The sequence below is a fragment of the Corapipo altera genome, unplaced genomic scaffold (genome assembly GCF_003945725.1).
Source record: "Corapipo altera isolate COAL_440 unplaced genomic scaffold, ASM394572v1 2, whole genome shotgun sequence".
Lineage (NCBI taxonomy): Eukaryota > Metazoa > Chordata > Aves > Passeriformes > Pipridae > Corapipo > Corapipo altera.
Genome location: NW_020884890.1, coordinates 13085288 through 13112746, shown reverse-complemented (window position 1 = coordinate 13112746; position 27459 = coordinate 13085288). Strand labels below are relative to the sequence as shown.

At 37.1% G+C, this 27459-nt stretch overlaps 1 protein-coding gene across 3 annotated transcripts in view; it reads left to right on the top strand.

Annotated features, from left to right (window-relative positions):
- RNGTT (RNA guanylyltransferase and 5'-phosphatase) overlaps window positions 1–27459 on the top strand; it is a 178346-nt gene that overhangs the window by 96525 nt on the left and 54362 nt on the right. For 2 of the 3 annotated variants that reach the window (XM_027644994.1, XM_027644993.1), the window contains one exon: window positions 22909–23009. The exons of the other annotated variant lie outside the window; for it this stretch is intronic. In XM_027644994.1, the coding sequence (XP_027500795.1) occupies window positions 22909–23009 (101 nt within the window). The remainder of the gene's footprint in view (window positions 1–22908; window positions 23010–27459) is intronic. 3 annotated transcript variants of the gene reach the window in all.

Sequence of the window (27459 nt, the reverse complement as noted above, 5' to 3'; positions counted from 1 at the left end):
ACACTAATCTTTCCAGGATTGAGAAATTATTAGATCAGGAATGAACTTGGAAACCGGACAATGTAACGGTACATATTTTGTCAACACTCTCTTTTCTTCAGATCCCAGCATAGATATCCATAAACAAGAGTGCCTCTTATGATTCCTTTATATTCTTTCTATCAAACTGAAAAGATTTAGCAAAATATCTGGAAGAACTATGTTTTGATTATTTTCTCCCAGTACTGTCTTCTGAACGTGCCAGAACAAGACAGTCAACTGACCTCTTAAGTTTCCATGAAGATCCTTTGTACAACGTTTGTATTTTTTATTAGTCAGGAGTATAGTAGTAAAACGAAAATAGTAGTATCTGGGTAAGGCAGACTATTTGCTGGATCTTCTTCTTGATCTTTTGGTGTAAGCAGTAGTCAAGCATTTCAGGAAAATGACACATGTACCGAAGATGTGAGAAAGCAAGGTGGCTTTCAGAGGTGTATCATCACTTGTATTGTGGTATCTGGATGGACAAAACAGTTAAAGACAATTTCTTTAAAAAGCAGAATGTTTTACTCTGCATTGCTCTGTTATTCATAATTTAAAATGTTTACTGGGTCACTGTTCTTAAAATCAGTGAAATTGAAAATGGATGATAAATATAACAAAAAGTTAACTGAATTTTTTAATTATAAAAATAATTCTGTTAGGTAGCATGTATTATTAGATAAACATTTAAAGGTAACTGTATATTTGGTGACAGCACATATTAAAGTATTCATATGCACGGTACTGTGCAAAACAGTGGCTCTGCAAGGCTCAGAGGTGCCTGCAGAATAGTGTTCTGTACCTCTGAAGAGGTACAACAGAACATAGTTGTGATAATTCCGTCTTGTTTTGACGGACAGTAACTTTAGTTTCAGTTGTGATTGTACTCCCTGTTCCATTCATTAGGTCTCCTAGCCTTTGACATTCCCAAAATAGAGAACCAAGTCCATTAACAATGCAAGTCTTGAGCTTGATATGAAAGCTATAAATTGCTTTTAAGAAAACTTCATTGTCTTCCACTGACATGCATGCTGAATGATTTAGATGTGATTTATCATACAAGTTATTACTCTCTACTCTTCTGAGTATAGTTAGAAGGACAGTGATGGACTTCATGCCATGACTGTAGAAATCAGAGATCAGAAACCTGATGAAAATTTCTTATGTAATTAGTGCAGATATTCCTAAGGCAAAAGCTTATTATCTTTTAAGGTTGCTATTTGTGTTTCTGAAATGAAACTCACATTTTCTACATGTTACTCTAGAAGCTGTCCGTGAAATAGAGGAATGTACAACTGCAACGTGTCTACTGGTTCATTCCAAAAGGGGAAAATGATTAGGAATCTTAGCTGGAAGTATCCCAGATTTCCAATTGCAGATGTTCTGTACACTTTGAATTGTTCATTAAAGAAACAGTTAGTACACTTGTTACATCCTATCTGAAAGTTTTGACAAGTTTGAACTGACAAGCAATAGGTTGTTTGTTTCCAAGCAGTGATCATGAGAAATCCCAAGAAATCCAGTATCTGTATATTCATTCAAGCACTGTAATGAAACGTGTTTTATGCAACACAAGATTCTCTAGAGAGAACTTTTAACTTATGAGAGCAATTAAAATGTGTCTTTGGGACTTGTCAGACAGTGAATTGATTTTGCTGTTGTTAAGGGAAAATATGGCTTGTTCTGCTGGTAATGAGGAAAAGGAACTATAGAAGAATTGTATATTAGATAATTCTAAATAGTTTTGGAAACACTCAACTGTTTAACAAATGTAAGTTTATCACAGGATCCAGTCCTCATAGTATGAGCTCGAAAAAGGTGAAAAAAAAGTTTGCATGGTTAACAAAACAAGAATTGCAATGTTGTTCCTTTTGCCTTCATGTATAAAATGTAAAGTTCTCGTTTTCTATCTAAGTCTGTTCTGCAAGATGTCTGATGCATATGATGGTGAGGAAAAATGTAAGTTTAGTTGGAGATGAGAATGGCGGAGGTCAGTATTTGCTAGTTTTTAGCCAGCATACTCCTTTGCAGCTCTCAGCATCAGCTAAAGTCAAGCAAAACAAAACCAGATTTGGCTTTTAGGGGTTGTTCCCCCTGCCCCCAGCTGGTTCAAAGGCCAGTAGACAAAGAAAGTAGACTCAAGTGTTATTGCTTTGTTTGTTACTTACAGAATATTTTTTGAAAGTATCAGTTTTAAGTAATACAGATTTTTTTCTGTTAGACAACTATACATTTATATAGTGTGCTATGTCAGCTATATTGTATTTCTGAAACCTTTGATGCTTTTTTTTTCCAGAGGTTCAGATTAACATGCTTTTGGAAGAATATGTTTGATTTTTTTGAGTAGAATCAGCATTACTCTTTCAAATATAGAGCACAGTACTATCTCCATCTATGAAGACTGTAGGAAATAAACCTCTTCCTTCTATTAGATTAGGTGTAAAAACAAGCCTGAAGATTTTCTATGTAATTTTTCAGATAAGAGATATCGGTAAAGGTTTTTTTCTTATTTTCAGGCAGCTTAAGTAATACAGTCATGGTGCTTTCTTCATTGTTACAAATTTAGTTTAAACTTTACATTTCATTGAAATGTTGGAACTAGTAAAGAACATGAGTGCAACATTTTATAATTTGCATATGAACAAGAACAGCCAGGTAATTTTGTGATTGTTTGTTCACATTTTAAAAGACTTCTGCAGGATAAGCTGTATTTTCTATGCTTGCTGTACCTGTTTATGCAAGACCTGATATTTTACTTGCATAAATGTCACGGGAAATGTATTTTTGTATATTTGCACTACTGACCCTTTTCAGTTTCTGGATGGCACAGATGCCTTGTCAGGGAACTGAAACCTAGCGTTGGTCATCAGATCAGAAAATAGGCTAGCAAGCATTGCTGTAGAATAAATAAGGATTTTTTTTTTCTCAGAGTCATGAACTGCATACAGGTAGTTTACAAACAGAACCTAATTTGTCAAATAAATTGTTCATTGAAAATCATTCCCATGGCTGTGATTGCCATGCACTGTGTTGGTCCATCTGCATGGAGAGCAGCTACAATGCTAGTAAGAGTCTTTGTTTAGATGGTTTTGAGAATTTTGGTTGCTAGGTTGGTTGATAAAAAATTTAAAATTCTGTATAGCTGCAGGTAACAAGGGTTGCTTAGGTGCAGTTATGAATTATGTCTTTTTATTCTGTAGCTCCTTCTATGCGTTTCATGCAAGATGCTCTTGTACATCTGACAATTGTTGCATGAAGTCAGAGACTATAATGGAAACCAGCTCTAATATAATTATTCTTTATGGTGCCATCAGTCTCTTGGCTTTTTTTCCAAAAGGCTGTATTACTCAGACTTACTTTGTCACAGTTAATTGGTTTGCCCTTATGCTTATGTTTGACTTTGGCTTTGATACTGCATGCTTGTGAACTATTAATGTCTTTAATAAATCTTTACAGCTGCTAGATATGTGGAATGTTATGGAACAGATACTAAATGAAAACTGGATTTAAGCTAATACCTTCCTTGGAGCATGTTAGAAATTAAAGTGGTTAGCTACAGTACCACAGATGATGTTACTATGGAGAGAGCTTCTGTTTCCATGACATTTGCATGCATATTTTGCTAGGCCTTCAAAAGAAGTAGGGTTCTGTCCTCTATCAAATTTGGTGGATGTTATCCCATTACTTCTGAAACTCTGTAGTATCTCACTGCAAACATATATGAATTAATTTCTTAGGAATATTAATGGTGACTGGCCAGGAAAAAAAGTGGAGGGGAAAAAAGTTATTAAAATTTATATCATGCAGAAGGCAATTTTTTTAATAGTATTTTTTTACTAGAATAGATATTCCAGCTTGGTTTTAATTGCATATATACTGGTCTGTTTGTATACGTTTTGGTTGCTTAAAAAAACCTACAGCTATTAAAGAAGTAAAGTAGAATTTTGCTGGTTTTAGAAAAAGATTATGTTTAGCTGTATAGCTAATGTTTTTTTTAGTGTGAGAACTGCCTTGTACTGGAGTGGAATTTTGAATAGCAGTAAAATTTTAAATCAAGTCATGATGTAACTCACTGTTTAAGAATCAGTTATTGGCCTAGGGATAAATTGCAAAAGCTAATTTTTCTTAGGATGAAATAAGTGCTTTTGAGACATGAAAGTCTTGGTAGCTATTCATGAAGGGGAGTTTCTCTAGTAACTTAGGGCAATGTCATGGTCAGCTGCTGGCAGCTTTTGACTGCACTCCTGCATTTCTGACTGTGGTGACATATGGCCACAGTTCTCTTCTGCAAGATTGTGCTTACTTAAATACAGGTGGGTATGATGCCCAGGTGCTGGAATAGAAGGAGTCAGGGAACAATGCTGGTTGCTGAACACCACTGTGTGACCTATTCTCTCCTGTACAAAGGGTGCTGAAGAGGAGGGATGCAGTGAATTAAACACCATTCAGTATTCTTATGTCACCCCTAAGACAGAATTGCTTTCCTTCTGTTCCTAATGAACAGCTGACTGTTGTTCCCTTTGTACATTACTCTTATGCTCTAATTAGGTTTTAGTATCCTAGAGTGGGTTTGTTTTTTTAATGGTCTTTCTTTTTTACCCCCAGTTGCAAGTGGGAGTCTAAAACTTCTGATTCTTTGTGATACCTTCTTGGAGCATATTATTCTGTCATGTGTTTGCAACAGTTATAAACGGTTGTCAGGACCTGAGCTGATACCTCTTTTGAACCCCACTTTTTTCAAAGCTTTTACGAATTTCACACATTTTGAAAGCACAAATTCACATGTGCAGCAGAGGGGAAAATATTCTCAGAAGCCTAATAACCTAAGTGTTGTCTATTTAATGCAACTAAAACTTTGGTCCACCTATTTTGGTGTTTTGGTAAATGAGGAATGGTGCTTCACCTAATATCTTCCCTCTACTTCCAGTATAATCATTGTTACAGCTTTATTTTAACCAAGATGTCTTTGGTTTCCACTTGAACTGAATTTCTAGATCTTTCTGCCAAAACCAGTACCACTGACTCCCCATCTGCTAATTCTAAGGGTCATGTTCTTTGTCCCCACTTTAGAATTATTTATTTCAACAAATAGCCGATTGAATGATTTTGGTTTATAAAAATCATGTTCTCCTTCTGCTAAGGATACAATAGAAAAGGTTTTTAAAAGATGGCTCATAGAATGAGCATGGTACTTACTGTTCTTGGTGTCAAGAGAGGTGTAGCTCTCTTTTTGGAGTACCAACTGGGTCAGTGACTGGTGGGTTTGTTCACTTTGCTGCCATGCCTGTATCTCTCCTCACACTCTGCTATAAGAAAATATTTGAAGGATTCTATTGAAATTGTATTACAAATAGGATGGAACTTGACAGTAATCTAGTTTATTAGCTTAGAGTTCATACTAGCATGCCTGTTATTATCTCTGCATTTTATTAACACATTGAAATGATAAACTCGCTGTATCTTGGAGGTGGGAAGAGATTTGTAAACTATCTTTTGAACATCATCACAGATTCTTGCTTGAAAAAATGATGTTATTTTTTCTCTCTGTCATTCTCAGTTGTGACAGAGACACAAAGCTTTATGTTGTAGAGGTAAAAGAATGGACTGTTGTCTTTTTATGACATTAGCAAAAAGGATGCATGGGAAACTAAATAAGTTGTAAAACCTTTTAGAGGGATATCAGATTTGAAAGAAGCTTCTCCTGCATTGGCTCAGGTTTGGCAGCTTTTTTCTTCCAGAATTTCCCAGTGACTGCACATCAGACATTTCAATTCACTTGATAGATGCTGGTGAATTGGCCCCATGAGTTGCAGTTCTTTTTTTTATGAAGTATAATTCTGTTTTTTAAATACATTCTATACTTGTTTGTGGAAAAGCTGTGCTTAACCATTCTTTCTGTTCCCCCTTGTTAAAATGTTAAACTGTTAAATAGCAGCTAGACCTGATGACATTTGTTTTTGCAAATGGTAATTGTCTCTTACCCCCTCCCCTAATTCTTTGGCCCTTCAGCTGCTTTCCTGCTCAAACCATAGCTACATTAACATTTTAACATTTGGTATAATTAAAGAAGAAACATTTAAGAAAAGGGAAAGGAGAAATAAGTCTGTCTGTAACCCTTCTGCCAGTAACAGAATGAAAGCTCCCTTCCAGCAGCAGAGATCTCGTGTTGCATGTCTGATTGGTGTTTGTGTGGTCATGCGCTGTAGAAGGGATAAAAAAAAAAAATTGATGAGGCAGAAGCTGTTTGGTTCTGTTTTCAAATTGGTTAAAAGGCAATTTTAACAACCAGTATCAGAACAACTGCTTTTAATGGGAGAATGTGCTTCCTAAGAAGGATAACAGCTAATTTCACAGTAACTGCAGTTTTTTGAGTACTGTTTTTAAAATGCAGCCTACATTTCTTTTCCTCTTGACTTACAGTGCTCAGCAAATACCTACCCTATTCAACTTAGTCTATACTTACCCAGAGCCATTTGATGACTTCCTCTTTCCTAAGTGAGAACTAAAAGGATTAATTTCTTACAGAGAGTGGGCAGGATCCTGTCATTTTCTCCTTTGGAATGCTATGTTTTTTGTTCTTAGAGAAGGATTTTTCCCTGTTCATTATCCAAATTACTCTCCTGAAAATGCAGTTTTAAGTTGTATTAGTCCTGTAGCAGACTTGAAAGAGAAAATACATACTGATTTTTTTCAATATACATTTTTTTCCCCACTTTGCTTTTTATCTCCAAGCACATCAGCTTGCTACTTGCAAAGTAAAAGCACAGTGAAGCATATGATGAGTTCTACTGGTTGGACTATTCTCACGTTGTGTGGATGTTTTCTTGTGAAAGTATGGATGTTAAATATGTGATTTGCTATTTTAATGTCCACAGCTAATAATGAACTTAACATGATTAAAAATCATCATTTTATAATTTATATATTACAATATGTAGTTGAAAAGACTAGTTTCTGTTGTTTCTTACAAAATACCCCAGCATTCAGTATTCCAAGCAAGAGTCATGAATATTTAATTCAAGGAGATTTGTAGCCCTGTAAAATGTAATAAGCTAACCCTTAATGACAATTTTGTGTAACATACGTTTGGCAACATGTAGAAAAAAAATCCCGCTGGCAATTCTGTGCATCATTTTTCATACATATCTGTTCAGCTCTAGGGGCTTTTTAGCTCTGGAATTATAAAGAGAAATTAGACTAAGTCTGAGACCAGTGTGCTGCAATTTCTTAGTTAGTACTTGCACATTTCCTCTTCTGTTTAGATTAGCTTAAAGCTCTGGCCTACTGATTGCCTTTTGATGTAAGGCTTCATTCTTTTTTTCAAGACTGGCATTTATCAATAAGCATTTTGGAATATATTTTTGAATCTTTCTGTTTAGGGTTGGTAGTTTCCATTAATCATCCTGGACTCTGAGGTTGTTTGCTGAAATGTTATTCCTGGTATACTGGTTATCATCATAGTTTATGAAAAATGTTAACAAAACCAATATTATGATGAAGCCTTAAATTTACAGGTTGTAGCTTCTGCAAATGTGGTCTCTAATACTGATAAATTGCGAGTTTTTCAAATTGGGTTATTGTAGTGAGTCAGCCAAGAGCACTGCTGCTCAGTTCATGGAGATTCTTTTGTTACACCAGGGATGCTTCTGCTGTCAGACTTCAAGCACTGAATACTTCCTGCTGATCCAACCCAACTTTTGTGGGATTTCTAGGAGCCTTTGATCACAAACTGTCCTCTGAGACTGACTTCCTTCTCTCTCTAGTGTAAATTGAAGTGATCACTACACTTAAATTCAAGTTGGGAAAGAGGTAGTAAAAATAAAAGGACAAAAAGCGAAGAGAGATTGCTACCCTCAGGTTTGAGAAATGAGGGAAGGTTTTACTGGTATGTACAGTACATGTAAAGAGCTCATAAAACAAGTCATCCAATGAAGAAACTACATTTAGCACATTGCATTTCTGTTAGATATATTGATACCTAGAGAGGTCTGAAGGAATAGCAGAAATAAGCTGCATTAATGACCTCAAATGTTCTTTTTTAAGGAATGTTTGAATTTTTCAGATACGTAGTAATGTAATGACTTCAAGAGGAGTGTCTGAACCTGAAAACATAGAGAGCAACGTGTAATCTTGTAAGGGAACTTGTATTGGAAGTGCCCAAGTACTACATATATTCAGTGAAGCAGAGCAAGTGATAGGGAGTCCTGTCCTCCTAAATTAGCTTTATAAATGCATGCAAAGCTTCAAATCTGTTTCCATTTGCCGTGTGGGAAACAGGTGCTTTTTGGAGACATGCTTTATTAAGCACCTAGAGCACCCATGTTGCTGTTTTGCCTGAGTTAGACTGCATTTCACCACAGTCTGCATTGGTAAACATAACTTTTGGACTTACTGCCAAGCTAACTTTTTTAGGAAAGATTGCGTTGAAAACTCAAGAAGAGAAAGGTTTCCTGATCACACAAGAGGAAGTGATTGATTGTTTTGGGCAAAAAGGTGGATGGAAACAAAGGAAGATTGATTTCAGTCCATATTTTATAGGGTCTTTCGGAGATCAGGGTGAAACTCTAATTTAACCTAACTCTCATCAGTCTTTCTGGACAGTTGGTTGAAGCTGTTTAGTTCTTACCTCTGGGTTTGTTTATCTGTGTTTCTAGACAGGTGGAAATTAACAATGTGTGGCTGAGGAAAAATTTTATAGGCATGAGCTTTTCTATTGTATTAGTTTCTACTTACCCAAATCTTCATTCGCGAAGCCTAGCCATGATGATGATGAGTTTCTACTTAAGGCTGTTTATGAGTTGTGAAGTTTAATTTGAAAGAAAATTTCATCTGGAGGAGTAAATACAATAGTTCCTGGTGACAGCTTACACTGTTGGTACATGCTGAGGCCATCTCAGTTCAAGTTAATGATACAAGGTGAAATAAGGAGAGTGAAATACAGCAACAGAAGACAAATGGAAGTATCTTGATTGTTTCTATTATTGTTTTAATTTTTCAGAAGAATGACACAGCACATACTTAGTGAGATTATAAATGGTAGATAGCGATGATAAAAAAAAAATAAGAAACTTCCAAAATAATCAATACCAATATAAATCTAATATCCCAAGTAGCAACCATGGACAATCATCAGTTCCTTTGACCATGGGTGCTATAGCTCTGTTGTTAGAAGATTTATTTGTCACGGTGATAGGAGTATGTAGCTTTTCAACAGTTACTTCAGTTTGCCAAAAGTATTGAAGGCAGACACTAGTTAGTCCGTTTCGGATCATATACACATTAGCCAGCAATTTGAGGTTTTGCTTCAGATCCAAGTAGTGGAGTTTCTAGTTCTAGATCATAATATTGAGTGAAAGGACAAATACAAACTGAAGTGACCAAGAATAGGTTTCTGCTGCCTACAGTTATGTGCAGGGTGGTAGAGGAGGAAAGACCAGTGAGTAATTTTGTGGATGCTACATTCTGATAGCTATAAACATGGAGTTTTGGCTGTAATCTGAACTTCATTTATCAAATATTAATAGGATTAATATGTAAATTAAGTTAGTTATAAATAAAATGTCCTCATATTTTTCTCCTTGCTTAATGGAATATTGAGAAAAGCTGTTAGTATAGCTGTGAAACAAGATGTTCAATGAAGGTGGAGATACAAAGCTAAATTAAAGTGTAAGAGGAGAAGACGTTTAGCCCAGTATTTACCAAAGAAGTCCAGTATAAACATTGCATTAACTTGAAGTTCAGAAGCACTTTTGGAAAAAGCAGTTTTCTATTAATATATTAACAGATTCATTTCTGTATACAGGTTAACCTTCTAAACCTGATTTGCATTCAAGTGTTAAAATCCTTAGTATAAAACATAATCTAACACTATTTAAATGGGTGCATATTAGTTGCTTCTCAGTCTGCTATGACAGTTAAGCTTAATATTTCAGAAGTAATTTTGATTATAATAATTTTCTTTCTACTTCATATAACTTGAAGTGACATTTTCATAAAAGACAAATTATGGTATAATAACATTTTCACAATAAAAACAGCTACTTCTGGCTAACCAGTCCTAAAATATTAAGAAGTGTCATTCCTATTTAGTTCTTTAACTCTCTAAAGGAAAAGTTTCTGGAATACACTGATGTGATTGTGTCTTAAAACACATTTATTTTCCTTTATTTTGATTTTTGAAGCGGAGGAATGAAAGAATTGTGCAGCACTGAGGGCACGAGCCCCATCGCTTGTGGTTCCAAGCAACAGAATCAAGTTTATTGAGAACAACAACACCTTTTATATGTAGTTTGAACAGTAACATGGGATCTTCAACCAATCACATCTAAGTACTCCATGGAGCATGTGCAATATTGTACCAGGAACTACAATTCCCAGGATGCCCTTCGGCATTCTTTCTGTCATACAAACCGCCACAGAAATGACAGAAACTTGTTTGACTACATGGAATTAAAGCAGTGTGGTGACTTCACTGTCAAGTAATGAGTTATTTAAAACTGTGTAAGCTGGGCTGGGCTCTGTCATCCTTTTGACTTAACTGTGGACACTAAAGGATTTGAGCTTAGCCAAGGGACCTGTCTTCCCCATCTTTTTGAGCCTCTAAGTATATCTGTCTACAGATATACTTTCAATGATGTGACAGCGTTTCATTGTGTAATATTTGGAATTAATTAGCTACTTTATTTTCAAGCTTATCAAATACTTACTGAACATCAATGTGTGTCTATTCTGATCAAATCACTGAACTAGGCAAAAAGCTGATATTTAATGAGGACTGCAGATCTTTGATTGCTCAGGTGGTTTGAATCAGTAGTTTAGAAAACCAAGCATTAAAAGCAGCATTTATTAATTTTTTTTAGTTAAAAGAGTTTTTTTGAAGGGAAATAATTTGCTTTTATTTGTTGTCACCTTTTAATCAGGGCATCATGGCCATCTCTCCGTAGTTAGGCACAGGTTGTGCTGGGGGAAGGGCTTGAATACAACACATGTAAACTGTTTGCATGAAGTTGGAAAGCATTTGGATTGTGTTTTGGAGTGGTACAAAGGTTGCAGCCATTTTGTGTTCTTGTAAATTTTCCATTCAGTGTTTATATTCTTCTGTTTTCTCTCAACTATGAAAATGTCTTTCACAACTGGCAGGTGTTTGGAAGTCCGGTATTTATCCAGGAGTTTCTCTTGACTTGAGCACTCTTAGGAGTACTTACAAATCACATCTACCTGTCTTTCTTTATACATACAGGGACAGTTGACTCATATTTATATATTAAAAAAAGCCTGCTTTAAAATTTCCAGACTTTATACAGGAATTATGTCAAACATCTACAATAAAGAATTCAATACGTGGTAGATTTCATTTGTTTTTCTAAAGAACAAAGGAATCCTGATAATCTTTGAGACACTAAGTGCCATTGAAGTTATTTTATTAAAGCACCTTTTCTCGTCTGGGAGTTACACATCTTCCCTTGCTGACCTGTATTTTTCAAGGTTTCATCTATTGCATTCATTCATAGAAGTTTCTTAGATGCCTCTGAATTCTTCAGACTCTCCAGACTTGCTTAACCAATAGTTCATATCTCAGCTTTAGTATCTCTTTGTTTTACTGCCTTATAATAATTCGTGCTGCTCCTAAGTGCATATTTTAAGCACCAAAGTATGTTTCTCAATCTTCAGAAATTAGGAGCACTTCAGTTCAATGGCAACTGCGTAACACATGTCTGTAGGCTTGAAAGCCCTGCATATGAATTAGTTTTTTCCTACGCTGTGAAAAAACGTTTTGGTGGTTTGTTTTTTTTTTTTAATAAAAGACATTCTAGAAATCTAAATAAGTGTTCTCAGCTGGGTTCAGAGGTATCGAACATTTTGTTAATATGTCTGAATTTCTCCAAGCTATTTGTAGGAAAAATACTTTCTCTTGGGAGCAGTTGCAAATGCATTTATAATTGGAAACAATTTCAGAAGTTCTTTTCCTTAACAATCATGTTTACTTACATTAGTCCCATTAGTTCTTATGAGGCTAAATAATATTTTCTAAGCTGCAGAATTAGGGTGTAGAACTTTATTTTAATGAAGCTAGTTTTTTTAATCTATAATTCAGCTGTTTGTGAACCTGGTTCAGAGTCTTTGGATGTGCACAATGGCCAAGTGGTACTTTGTGAGCAGTACAATGGTTGTTCTAGGAGGGAGATGCAGCACAAGGGCAGGATGGGACAACAGTGATGATAAAGACACTGATGATTATTTCTAGCTACTTAAAGAGTGGAGCCAGGTGTAAACTAGTGTGACCAGTGTCTGTGGGATGTCCAGGGTCCCTTCACATGTTCAGACCCCAGTGAGAGGCTTTCTAAGAGTTCTCTTCCTGCCTCTTGTTGTATGTGGAATGTATTTGGCAAATGTTGACATCAATAAAGATTTTGATGTGTAACAAATAGTCAGTTTGGCCAGCTCTGAAGTATTTTAAATAAGAACTAAATATGATGGTTTAATGCAAGAATAAGCAATAATATTTTTCTATTACTATCTGATATTTGGTCTTAGTCAATAGTGTTATCCAGATGTTTATTTCCGTTGTCCACTTTAGATCAATACATTAATTTAGTCACTTTTTCTGTGCATCAGCCTTTGTAGTCAGCCACCCTGTTTTTTGAATCTGGAGGCTTTTACTCTTGGACATTAATGTCCTTTGTCTCCTAGGTCAACATGCAAAGTAGCTTTCTGTATGGGTATGCTGCTTCACCGGTGATCACCACCAAACACCATAAATGCCATTGTGTAGAACACAGTTTGCCTTTACCTCCAGGGATTTGAGTTAGGGATGAGCCCAAGACTCTCAAAGCAGTCTTCTCAAATCATGTGTTTGCCTCACACTTCAGTTGGAAAATCTAGACTTTCTGCTCCTCATCCAGAGAGTGTTGTGGGCCTGTGATCAGACTAGTATATCTCTTTCTTCCAGTTCTCAGTGTCCTGCTCACTATACAGCAAGAACAAGCATTAATCACATTTACCTATCGATGACCAAGAGACTTCTGGTGCCACGTTACCTTTTGCTTAGCTTTTTACCAGACAAAAAAAGGTAGAATACATGGGGAAGAAGAGAGGTTATTGCGGTGATGGTCCATGGGAAATATGGGGAGAATGTAAGTTGTTTGTATGGGCGCTTTGAGGAACAGGAGTTGGAACTGAGAAGGGACGCTGGGAGCGACAGAAGGCAGAATATTTGAAGGATCACAGTGTAACTGCTGATTTCCTCAAGTAGATGTGTCTTCTGTTTGAGAGGTTCTTTTTTTTTTTTTTCCTTTTTTGTGACAGTTACCATGAAGGGTTTTAATGATAGGGTTGAGATTTTGCATATATCTTTACGGTCATGTTAATATTTTGAACTTTTTCAGTAAACTTACCTATTTTCCCAAAAGAATCAATCATGTAGGCTAACCTGAATCACTTAAACTTATGATGTTCAAGTGGTGCTTGAATACAGCCAGATGCAAAAGAATACAAACTACAAATGCACTTTATTTTTGTGTACTGCTGTATACATAAGCAATAAAAAGAATATTGGAATAATAGGTTCAGTTCTGTTGCCCACTCTTCTAAAGGCTTTTGTGCAATTACACTAGGAGGATGTGTACATTAGCCAACTGGAAGATTACCCATGCAGTAAGACTCAGACTTATTAATTTTGTCTTAAAAAAGGGAAGTAATTACATGGAGAGCCAGTCTTCAGTCTAAAGTAAGGCATTAACAAGACTCAGTGTAGAAATAAGCATGCAGCATTTTTAAGCACAAGTGTAATAAATGACTGTGTTAACATCCCTGGATATGTATTGTGATTTCTTTATCATGTGGCATCTTTCATAAAGGAGTGCTGATTTTGAATAGGAATTGCAAACTTGATAGAAACATCATTGTAGTTTGGATAAGATTATAAACTTGATATAAACATCACTGTTCAAGTTTCTCTGTCCTGTATGCAACAGAGCCGACTCAATGAACCCAATAATAGTTTCCAGTCTTAAAAATCTATGAATATACAATTGAAGTCAATGGTTGTCTTTGATCTTGTGGTTTCTTGATCCATTGTTGTGACTTATTCACATAATCTGTCAACAATATTAGCAACTTCTGTGTTTTCAGCCCATCTCTTTATAAAGTCTAGCTTGAAATAATTGATTATAATCGATCCTTTTGGTTCTTTAAAATGATCCAAGGTCTGCACTGCAAGAAAATAAGAACACATTTTGGGTAATTATTCTGTCTTTATGTTTACCCAGCTGAATGCAAACTATTAGGTTGGGCAGGCTAGCAGCTGCTCTATGGATTAAGAGGCCTCAGAATTAAATAGAGCTCTTCAGAGAAAACATTTAACACTGTTTTGAGTGGAAAAGAGAAGCAGATTTGTTGTTGCTATTATAGGTTTGCCATAGTCACCTTTTTGCTTTCAAATGAAAACTTAAGCATCATGTTGAATAAAAGTGGCTTTCAAACTATTTAATTAAAACACAGAAGAGTATTGGTAATGGATATGGGTAATGTATACAGCTTAAGTAGTTCTTATTGTTCATGAACCTGAAGCATTTTAAAATGTTTTGAAAGTGCTTTTAGGGTCTTCTTCCTGGTAAGTCTAACGAAATATGAGAATATCATTGATGTAATGACAGAAGTTTTTTCTTGGTGTTAAAATATATTATTTGAAATTTAAATTATTAGAGGTGTAAAGTTTTGTATTCAGTATGTATATTTCACGTTCAAGTAAACTTAATTGCAGTTTATTGCATTTTCCTTGTGGTTAGATCATAACGTCATTTGCAACATGGCAAACTACATTTAATGATTTAAAAGAATTCAGGCAGATTCCCAGTAGTTGTCTTTGTTAACTCATCCCCTCCCACCTGCTCTCCCCTCACGCCTCAAAGGTACTCAACCTTCCATACCTCTTGGGCAAGCATGGCTATGCAAACAAATCTTCTCTGAGCTTTCTATGCCCTTTTTTTTTCAACCTCCTTTCTGAATTAGTATGTGCGTGCAGCTGCCAGCTTTGCAGCCCTTGGGATACTTTGCAGGGCTAGGTCTGACCCGTTTACTGAGGGTAAATTGTAGCTGACAAGTAGCAGCACTGTGCCATTTAGGAGACAAGAAAGAGCTGGGTTGTTTGCTGGCTTCCTGTCATTTGGAAGGAGCGAGGGAAAGTGTGGAGGAAGGGAAATGTAAGGTGGCCTGTGTTAGCTGCTGCTTGCATTTTTAGAGGATTGTATTTATTAAGGGTTAGGGAAGTAGAACTGGCTGATTAGGGTTTGTAGGATAGTAAGGCACCCACCCGTGTCAAGGAAACATTCTCTTCCTCCTCTTGATAAGGCATGAACTTCATCCCACCACCTCTTCAGTTCCTAGGAGAAATCATTTGTTGTGTCTAGACTTAGGCTGAAGTTACTCCGTCTCCAGGTGGGTGTCTTCATGGTGACTCAACACCACCCCACAGCCCAGACTGCCTGCCCAGAATGCAGTCCCAGAAACCAACCTCACTCTTCCTCCTACAAAATACTAAGCAGAAACATCTATCCCATGCAAAGAAGCTATTTGGAGTGAAATTTTATCCTCTTAGTGTGAGACTATCTCCAATAAACAGAAAATGTGTCCGCAAAAGTTCAGATAAGAAAACTGGGGACTCTGAGGGGCCAGTCTTTCTCTTGATCTGAAAGGAGAGGAGAAAAGAGTTTATCCCACTATGGGCAGCTGTGAAAGAAGGGTGGAACTAGACTTACTGCTTTGGGATAGAGGAGGGGATTGAGGTTCAATGTGACCAGCAGCCCATCACTTTGCCCTGCAGTGCTAAAGTGGTTCTAACAGGGGTCTAACAAAAAAACCCTCAGAGTGGAGTGGGCCCACTTGAACCTATGGAGGTGGAGGTTATAAATCAGTAGGATTTAGCATCCTAAGAGCGATGCCAGAGGAGGGGCTTTCTGTTGAGCTGTTTTCAGTGGTGATTCTGCATCCCAGGGTATTGGATGTGCACCTGAGATTTAGGGTCATTATTTTGCTCTTGCCTGAAGTTCAAGATCTCCATAATAGGGGTACATTCACCATGCTACTTCTGTTGCCCCTGGTCTTCATCCTCTTGATGAAGGTGATACTGATTGATATTGCTGTTCTACACTACAGCCCCCCTGAGGTTAGTAACCTCTTGATTCTGTCAGTTATTCTGCTGTTGGGGAAACTGTTGGTCCACTAGCACAGTCTGACAAGTACTAATGGGCCAAGATCAATCTTCTAGGAGACTGTGGTGGTCTATCACTCCTTTTGGGAGAAGCGCTGACTGGAATGGAAGGTTGTGAAAAAGAAAAGAATGATGAAAAGAGAAAGGGCCTGAGGTTCTGCCAGGCTACAATGGCCACAGAAGGTAGGGCACTGATACTACTACTACTACTAATAATAATACACAGATAAATGAAAAGTTAGGTAGATGGTGAGCGGCAAAGTTGTAAAAATTGGAGAACTCAGGGTTCATAGCTAACTGAAAGCACTGATACCCTTATTTTTTTGAAGCAGCATTTCAGCATGGCACAGGATATCTTCACAGCTCAGGTTTGTCTGTGCTGTATAGGTGTAAGGTGGCGCAGCAATGGTACAGCCTTTGCCTTGGCCTGCAGAGTCTGTACTTTGGTGTGAAGTGCATTAGGTATGATCCTGAGGAGAAACTTCAAGTTTGGTTTTACGTTAATGGGATCCAATTTGTGTGCACCAGAGATGCCTGGCTATTGCAACTAACGTGTACTAAGTAGGTACAACTGGGGGATTTGTGTTGAAAGTGTGTTACTTTTGCCGACAAAATGCTGGTGTAATTTAGCACTCAGTATGACTGCTAAAAGCACAACCAACCTAAGAGAGATACGGTTTTGTAGAACAATTTAGGTTGGTAGGGACTTCAGGAGGTCACCTAGTCCAATTCTTTAAAGCTATTTGAGATAGTTTCTGATTTATCGATGTACCTTTTTTGGTGTGGAGTTCTAATTTTTGTGTTTAGACTAGGTTGAAAGGTTTCAGATTGAAACATGAACTTTGTATTTGAGATGATAGGGGATCTGACATATTTTAGAAGTAGTCATGTACATATATATTTGTTGGGCGGTGGTGTTGAGGATATCATTGCTATGAACGCTATATTTAAAATGCTAGGGTGTAGTTCGGTCTCAAACAGATTGCTTCACATTTTGGGCTGGAATTAAAATAAAGAATAACTTCAGGCAGAACAGGTCTGCAGTATGCAGTGATTCATCTAAGGTGAAGTTTTCACATACTTAACAAGCAGAATTCTTGTTTGGCTTCAGCTCATGTTTAAAGAAATTGATTTAGCACTTAGCAGTCAAACTCAATAACTTATTAGTGCTGTATTGTGTGTATGGGCTCACCTTTTACAAAAAGTAATCTCTTTTTCAGGGATTATTAATCCTTCAGATGAATTCTCATTTTAAGTTAAGACTTCTGTGAATTCCTGTCTTTCTTGGTAATAGAAGCTGGGGAGTGGCAGGGGGGAGCTGTATAACTTGTTCTCAATATGAGTTTTGAAATCTTAATTGCTTATCTAAGCTTTTGTAACTGTTTCTGAAAGATACCTGTAAATTACGTGTTACCTTTGCCAGGTGCTCAGTATTAACAAATTGTGAAGTGAGAAGGCTGTTGTTTTGATAATGGTCAAAATTAAATGTAATAGTCAAAAGAGTATATTTATTGCCACTGCTTTCTAAGTAAGATCTCTCTGACTAACTTGAAGTGGGGTAGAGATTATCTTGCCTCAATTTATTTATTGATGGGACAAAATGTCTAGCTGAGGCATGTTTCACACTGTGCTGGTTTTAGAGGTAAAGAAAATATCTCCATCTTAAAGAGCAAATCCTCCCCCACTGCCCTTCAAGCAAGCTAACCAATTAAATTTATAATTAAACTTTAGTCAAAATTGTGGATTCATCAGTGTAATTACAGGTATGCAGATACATCCTGTCAAAACATCGCTTTTCACTACTGATCTTGGAATAGTTGTCCTTGTCTCTTGTGAGGTTGGTTTCTTATTGACTTTTAGGAGGGTGTAACTTGTCAGTCTAGGAAACAGTTTGAAAAAATCATATAGTAGATCCTGTGTGAAAAATATACATTGTTGCCTAAGCATGTGAGGGTAGAAAATACAATACCATTTAAAAAAAAAATGATGGTGGGAGCAGGTGTCATGGAAGAACGGGGAAGAAAAAAGTTCCGTAAGCTTGGTATCTGGACTGGAAAAAGGAGCAGAAACAGCAATAAGGAATACAGTAGTTGACACTAAGCTGGGGGGGAAGTCTCGATCAGGAAGGCTCTACAGAGGGACCTGGATAGGTTGGAGAGTTGGGCTGATTCCAACGGGATGAGGTTCAACAAGGCCAAGTGCTGGATCCTGCACTTTGGCCACAAGAACCCCCTGCAGTGCTACAGGCTGGGCACAGTGTGGTTGGAGAGCAGCCAGGCAGAAATGGACCTGAGAGTTTGGATTGACAGGAAGCTGAACATGAGCCAGCAGTGTGCCCAGGTGGCCAAGAAGGCCAATGGCATCCTGGCCTGTATCGGGAATAGTGTGGCCAGCAGGACCAGGGAAGTGATTCTTCCCCTGGGCTCAGCACTGGTGAGGCCACACCTGGAGTACTGTGTGCAGTTCTGGGCCCCTCAGTTCAGGAAGGATATTGAGGTGCAGGAGCAGGTCCAAGGAAGAGCAACAGGGCTGGTGAAGGGACTGGAGCACAAGTCCTATGAGGAGAGGCTGAGGGAGCTGGGCTGTTCAGCCTGGAGAAGAGGAGGCTCACGGGAGACCTCATCACTCTACAACTCCCTGAAAGGAGGTTGTAGCCAGGTGGGGATTGGTCTCTTTTCCCAGGCAACTATCAGCAAGACAAGAGGGCGTGGTCTTAAGCTGTACCAGGGGAGATTTAGGTTAGATATTAGAAATAATTTCTTTACAGGGAGGGTAATCAGACATTGGAATGGGCTGCCCAGGGAAGTGGTGGATTCTCCATCCCTGGAGGTTTTTAAGATGAGACTGGATGTGGCACTTAGTGCCATGGTCTAGTAATCATGGTGGTAGTGGATCAAGGGTTGGATTTGATGATCTTGGAGGTCCCTTCCAACCCAGCTTATTCTATGATTCTATGATCTGGGTGAACATGGTATAGTTGGTGAAAATTACATAAATTATTGAAAGAAATGTTATGCCTTTCCAACAAAGGGTTCAAAACTCATTTGAGTAAGAATCATATGGTTTTCCTACTTAAGACTTCCAGAAAGCCTCTTGTCAAAATTTCTCATAAAAAACTCTTGAAGAAACTAAAGTAGATGTGAGACTTAAAAGGTTCTTGCACAGATATCTAATTGGTTAAAAAGTAGGAGTGAAGGGATTGCGATACTGTTCAGTCCTCACCAGGGAAGGGAGTCACCAGTACTGCACATAAGCAAACCTGAAAATTGGATGAATTGTAAAGTGGTGTTTTTTTGATGGATCAGCAAGGGCTGGTCCTAAATGTGGAGAATTATAGTAATCTCTTACAAGACTGAGAGGCTGAGTGATAAAACAATTCGTAAACTTCTGTGTAGATAAATGTAAAGTAATGTAAGTGGAGAAGAATTTTGTAACTGCACATGTAAAATGATAGCTTCTGAGCTGAGTGTATTTCCATGCATAGAGACTCATATGAAACTATGAGTAGCATGGAAACAATGACGTTTGATTGTTCAGCATCTTTCTTAATATGAACCCTATGGAGCTCAAGTCTTTGAAACCAACAAAAGTGGTTCAAAATAAACAAAAGGTAGTGTTTTTTCCTGCAGTGTAGTCAGGCTGTGTGTGAAACGTTGTGCTGCATTGGTGGAGGTTTACATGGTCTTACTGGGGAGCTGTACAAGCTCATGCAGAGAAACTGAAAATCACTAAACACATAGGAATCACATTTGAATCACATCCACATCAGGAAGTCTCTGAGCTTGAAAATGGATAGTTTCTCAGAGAGTAGTAGAAAATATCATATATAATTGCCCTGCTTTTCATCTGCCCTGAGCACATGCTGTTGGCTGTTGTCAGAGTCAGGACACTAGAACTCTAGTAGGTAAGGTTGTTATATAAGGTTGTAACTCTTCCTCAGAATTTCAGGCTATGACTCATAGAGGTTGGTTCATTCTTTTCGCGTTGGTAAGAATTAATTTTCTAAAGGGGTGTCTAGTGTTTTCAGTTCATATGGTCCAGGCAGAAGCAAATATGAATAGGACAGTTTGCTGTCTTGAAAGAAACCTTTGGTCCTCCCTTAAAGGCCTTTGATTTTTCTCATATTGCCGAGAGGAGATCTTGGCCTCTAGTTTTCAAGATGCGGTGTGTTTAATCCTGTTATCTCTTCCTCCAGAAAGTAAGACTTCTGTTTATGGAAATATTTAGTACTCATGAATGCAAAAGCCTTAGTTGGAAGATTATTGCAAGTCACAGAATCATAGAATGGTTTGAGTCGGAAGGGACCTTAAAGATCATCTAGTTCAGCTCTCCTGCCGTGGGCAGGGACACCTACCACTAGGATAGGTTGCTCAGAGTGACCTTAAATGTTTCCAGGGATGGGGCATCCACAGCTTCTCTGGACAAACGTCTCCAGTGTCTCAGAACCCTCACAGTAAAGTCAATAAATTAGAAGCCATGCAGCACAGAGGCTTAATACAAGATTTTAGTGTCTGTGTATGATTTACAAATACCACCTTTGGTTGAAGTCCTCAGTCATTCTAAAGGACCAAAGAGCAATTGTTAAGATGAATCTTTTGTTCCATACAGCAAAATCACACCTGTTTCAACAAATTCATCTACTCAGCTCTACTCTGTGTTTCTTCATACCTGCTGTGGCAGTTGTTTCATATATTAAATTTTCAATATCTGTGGAGAAATTTGCCACAAACAGAATTGTTCCCCGTATTTCTTCTTTGAATTACTTAGCAAATAATTATTAGTAGTAATTGTCTTTGGCCAAATTAGAAACTGCAGATGAGAGAAAGCAACAAATAATGTTTTTGCAAACATTGTATTCTGTCCTGTTATTCCTGGGACATATTTTATTAATAACATTTATGTCTTATTTAACTCCATATTCTCTCTATATCAGGCATAAGTACAAGAAAATGGCATGAAAAGTTAGCTGAAAAAGAACTTTCAGTGCCATTTGCCTTTCTGTAAAATTGAATGCAAATACTTCAAAATATATTTAAGTGCATAAACAGTATTTAAAACATTATATATATAAAAATTATGATCAGAAAAGCTTAATTGCTTTACCAAACATCATATTTTGTCTATTCTGATTTATCTATTTAATATCAGTTGGTACGTATGCCATGAGTCCTTAAATATTTTGAACTCCATACTGCATGATAGCAGATTTTTAGTTTGGGAATGTAGAGGAAAGAGCTAAAGAGCAAGATAAGTTTTATTACTATAAAAATCCAAAGATTAGATCATTGGAATTTTAAGATATTTCAGGTGAATGGAAAAGAGCCAAAGAAAAGAGGGAGGGTACAGCAGTATGGTAGCAACTAAAGGAATATTTCCTTATTGCTGAAAGATTTTCTGGTTTTTGTACATTACTTAAACATTACTTTTCTAAATCCATTTTGATAAGGTGTACAGGTAACTAACACAGGAAACATATAGAGGGAAAATTGGTTGGGAAGAGAAGCAAGAAAGAAAAGAAAAGAAAGAATGAAAGAAAAAGGAAGAAACTTTCATAACTTTATCACACTGTATCTTACTGGTTTTCTGATTAGAATAGGAAGTTGGGCAAGTGACTAATATTGGTGTTGGAAATGGGTTTAAATTGCCCTGAATGGGAACCAGACTGAATGCCTGAAGCCATTGCTCTCAAAGGGCCTAAGGGTGATGATCAAAAATGCAAAGATAATGCACTCTAACCAGCCACATTCAAATTCCAGATGAAGCTGTTAGTGGGTTATTTTTGTCATGTGTAGCAGAACTGTGGCTAAAAATGTTTAGAGCTGATTTGGGTGTCAATTATGTGAAGCTTGCGTTTACTTACTGTCTAGCAAAAGTCACATGCTGTCCTTTCAGCAAGAAATGGTAAGTAAGATGTGCTGCATTTTTTTTGGGAAGAATAACTTCACATTCTTACATCAGAAAACAGAAAATTCATCTGTTTTTGTCATTTTAAATCTAGAACTGTTAGGTTTATCATCAGTAAATTTTGTATTTTGAGAATACTTAACACAACCTGTGTGCAGTGTGATACTAATGATTGCTCTTTTTCCAAAAGACAGTGGATATTCATGGTTGGTTTTATTTTTCATGTAAAATTGGATGTATTTTCTCACTGTAGATGAATAAATATCAAAGAAGTAAAATTTCTCATTCTATCATGTGATAGGCCTTTCTGATAGGTGGCAGTATGGTGGCTGCTGGCTTTTCATGCTGTGTCAGCCAATAACATGGATAAGAAAAAGACCATTCATAAAATTGTTCAAAAATGCTGAGATTAGTTTAAATGTATCTTTTCTGTATGTCCTACCAGTGTTTTCATTTCTTTCTGTGCTGTCTTATTTTCTTTTTTTTGAAGTTTTCCATCGGGCAGAGAGAGATAATGAAGTATGCTAATTTTTATTTCCATTCTCAGCTTTTTATTATATTCAATGGTGTAGCTACAGTGCTAAGCAGTTTTAAAAGGGAGCAGCAAATAAAGTAGTGAAGCACAACTACCTCCATGGTAATGGAATTCATTGTTTCAGTCACTAAGTATTGTAATTCATTAGAGACAGCTAATATAGTCTGAAAGGCTGAATTGTTACTTTTAAAACCAGTGAAAACCAATAAGCATAATTAAACTGCATTTTAATTTACTTCAGAAATACAAGCCTGGTCGATGTGATGATATTTTGAAATGGAAGCCACCCAGCCTGAACTCTGTTGATTTTCGTCTAAAGATAACAAGAATTGGTGGAGAGGGGTATGTAATCTCTTCCCTTTTTAAATTTATAACACTCGTGTGAATGTCCCTTAGCAGTTAATCTCTCCTCTGATATTTCTTGACACTTACTGGAGCTAAGCCTTTCTATATTCTCTAGACCTTGTTCATTCAAAATACAAGCAACTGTTGTAATTAGTGTTGTACTGAAAACAATGGCAGATGTTTATAATGTAAATTTACTCATTCTTTCATTAACTTTCATAAAATTTCTGACAGAAAGTCACATTTTGAATTGGCACTAGCCCATATGTTTTTGAGAGTAGGCAGAGTGTATTAGCTTGAATTCTAATATAAAATAACTATTTTTCATTGATTTTATGCAAAATAATAACAACTTAAGCTTTATTCTATTTCAGAATTGTGCACAGTGACAAACAACATTTGTTTTCTTAGAGAAAAACAAAGTCTGACATTTTTACTCATTAGGCATTCATAGAATCATGGAATCAACCGGGTTGGAAAAGACCTCTGAGATCATCAATTCCAACCCTTGATCCAACACCACCGTGGTTACTAGACCATGACACTAAGTGCCACATCCAGTCTCATCTTAAAAACCTCCAGAGACGGTGAATCCACCACCTCCCTGGGCAACCCATTCCAAAATTCTCTGGTATTATCTTTAAAAGCCATTAAAATCTTAGTCAAAAACAGTAGTTGTAACGGCAGAAGACGTGAAAATCTTGCATTGGTTCTACATACTATTTGCTTAGTTCAGTCACTGCACATATTAAATAGTGACAATTTCCATGTTCTTTTGTGCCAGAGAGGGAAAGGGGAAGATTGAATCACTAGATTAAAGCTTGCTTTGGAAAAGATTTTGTTTAAAATGAAGTTAATTGATTTTTAGGTTGCTTAGTCTTTTAACATCTGGGACTCAATTTCAGTTGACAATGTGAAATACTGATATTTAGCTTGTCTTTTTCTTACTGCCACAGGCAACTCAATATGATTAAACAATTAATTCATATATTTCTTGCATATTCCAGTGTCCTAATAATGGCCCATTTAACTTTAAGACATCTGCATGTCATGTTAATGAATATATTTGGTGAATAGAGAGAATCTTAAGGATATGGGATTTATTCTGCAAAAGGGACTCAGCTGATAACATCTCAGCATTTCAGGAGGTCAAAATTATCCTTTCAAATTTTTTTATTTGAAAATGCAATATTAAGTCCTCAGTAACAACATAGGTATTTCAGAGAATATACAGGAATATTTTAAGTTTTACTTCAGAAAATCAGCTCATTACAAACATTTTATGCTTTTCTGGCTTTTATTTAAGTCATAGGATCATGTAATATGAAAGATTTATGTAAAAAAAAATTTCTAACTACTCATTATTTGATAGGAAATTATTTTTATTACAGTATTCTTATTAGTTCTGCTGGAGTTTAGAAATATACAGTAGTAGCCTGTGATTCAGAAGCAAAACACAACATGTTTTTACTTCCCATTAATAAATGAGTACTGGTTGATTAGTTATGACTGTTTTAGAATACGCAACTGTCAGTGCTATTGTGTTATGTTTAATATATTACATCATAGATTATGTGATTGGAACATGAAGAGGTTATAAAACATAAACCAGCAAAAAACTATTTCTAAAAAGTTAGTAGCAACTAGTAGAAAGTTGTTAAAAGAATGGTCGATCCATTGTGGAATTGGAAACACTTTTAGAAAAGTTCTATCATATTTTAGCTATGTGAAAATCAGTGCATTGCTTATATTGCAGAAACAACTACCTGAATTAGTCTGTAATTAATGTAATATTTAAATATGTGAGTGTTTATGCTGCTCTCACGTGCCTTAAAAAAGTCTTAGAAACCTGCTATTTGATAAAGTACAGTTCTTCCAGATAAGTTTCACTTCATCTCACATGCCAGTTGACTGCTACTAGTAACATAAGTGCATTCATCCAACAAAAAGGAAAGTTAACGGAGTATGGGGTAGAAAATAATAACTTACCATTGTTGGGAGAGAGGTATTTATCTTAAATAATGACCTATGAAATAGTAGATTCTGCCCAATTAAACACAAAAAGTGAATTAAACACTTCAGGTTTGCCTGCTTCAGTTTTTAATTTGGGTAAAATCTGAACTCATTTGACAAAACATGAGAATTATACAGATTTTGAAGTTGTTGACTAGAGTTTTAAAAGAAGCACCTTTAATTTTAGACTGTATAAAGACAGTTCCTGAGTTGTGAGTGCTACCATAATAAAATGGGTGATTTGTGATATAACTAAAAAATCTGTTTTGATGAACTGAATGTCTTGCTACTGGCAGTTCTAACATGAATTAGGCTTCCTGCCTCCTCCCACCACACTAAGATTAAAAGCAAGCACTGATGCTGGTTTCAACTTTTTAGGTAAAAAAAGCTTTCTCCTTCAGTAATCTGAAATCACAGCATTACAAAATGGATAAGGTTGGGAGGGACCACAGTGGGTCATCTTGTCCAATCTCCCTGCTAAAGCAGTGTCATCTCAGAGCACATGGCACAGGATTGCATTCAGACAGTTTTTGAATATCTCCAGTGAGGGAGACTCCACAACCTCTCTGGGCACAGACACCCACGCAGTAAAGTTCTTCCTCACCTTCAAGTGGAACTTCCTGTGCATCAGTTTCTGCCCATGGCCTCTTGTCCGATTGCTCAGCACCACCAAGAAGAGCCTGGCTCTATCATCTTGACACTCTCCCTCGAGGTACTTGGAGACATTGATGAGGTCACCTCTCAACTGAGTCTCTTCTTGATACTGAACAAGCCCAGCTCCCTTAGCCTTTCCTCATAAGAGAGATGCTCCAGTCCCTTAATCATCTTTGTTGCCCTCTGCGGGACCCACTCCAGGCGTTCCGTGTCTCTCATGTACTGAGGGGTCCAGAGGTGGACACAGCACTTCAGATGAGGCCTCACTAGGGTTGAGCAGAGGGGCAGGATCACTTCCCTCAAACTGCTGGCAGTGCTTTTTCTAAGGCCCTCCAGGATACTCTTGGCCTTCTTGACCACCAGGGCCACTGCTGACTCATGGACAGCTTGTTGTCCACTAGCGCTCTCAGGTGCTTCTCTGCAGAGCTACTTTCCACCAGTACCCCAGCAGGTACTGGTCCCCGGGGTTATTTTTCCCCAGGTGAAGGACTCTGCATTTTCCTTTATTAATCTGTAGTTGGTTCCTCTCTGCCCATGTCTTCAACCTGTCGACCCTTCTAAAGGGCTGCACAAAATTCTGAGGTATCAACCACTCCTCCTAGCTTGGTGTTGTTAATGGACTTGCTGAGGAGGCATCTGCCCCTTTGTCCAAGTCATTGATGAATAAGTTGGAACAATACTGGGCCCAGTACTGAACCTTGGGGACACTACTAGTGACAGGCCTCCGACTGGACCCTGTGCCACTGATCATTACCTTCTGAGATCTGCTATTGAGACGGTACATTTGTCAGGCATTTGACAGCAGAGTAATGCAGATGTGACTAAGGTACTGTAACTGAATTTCTGTGTTGTTTTGGCACAGTTAAGCAAGTAATATTTATGGAAGTAGAAGGTATGCCGTTGTATTGATCTCTTACTGACAAATGAGGAGCTGAAGTTAAAGTATTGATCTCAAATACTTAACAGTTTGAAATAATGGAAACAGGGATTGTCTGTAATTTCCAATTCCTCAGTTCTGATTTACAGGCTCATCTTTAAAACTTGAAATGCAGACAACTAAGCCTGTGCTACAATTGTGTGTGATCTTATCACAGCTTACAGCCTGGGCAGTAGTGATGCAGACTGAACCTGTATTGCAAAACTCCAACCATGAAGCCCTTGTATTTGTAGTTACCTGCTCACTCAAATAGTGAAAAAAGCATATAGGAGCATTATTTATTCAGCAGCATGAGATTAGAGCTCTGTCAGCTGTTGGACATGTCTTTTAGCTAGCATATGTAATTGAGATCCTGAACAATTGTAAACAATCTTGTGCATTTTTCATCTGAATACAAGAGTTACCTCTAGGGAGTTTGCCAGATTTTAGTCAATATGGTTATTTTCCATCTACGTAAATTCCCCTGTGTTTTCAGTTGAGCACTGCCATCCACAGATTAGTGTACAATAGAAATGTTAACTGCGAAATAGCTGCTGTTTTACCCCAGCTGTAGTTCAGTTACGGATGAATGACCAATTGTTTTTATCTAGGGTTCAGTTATTTCACTATTGATATCGGAGGGAGTTTTACCATTGAATTAGAAAGAGGTATTGGGATTACGATCTGTGAAGTATTTTTAGAATAAGCCCCATAAAGATGAAGATCTCATAACAAAGAATAAACATAAAGAAAAAAGATACTACGGCATCCCAAAGAAAGGCAAGGTTTCTGTAACCTCAGTAACCTAATATCAACACTCCTGTTCAGTGCACATACTTAAAAGAAATTGCATTATTGCACCTT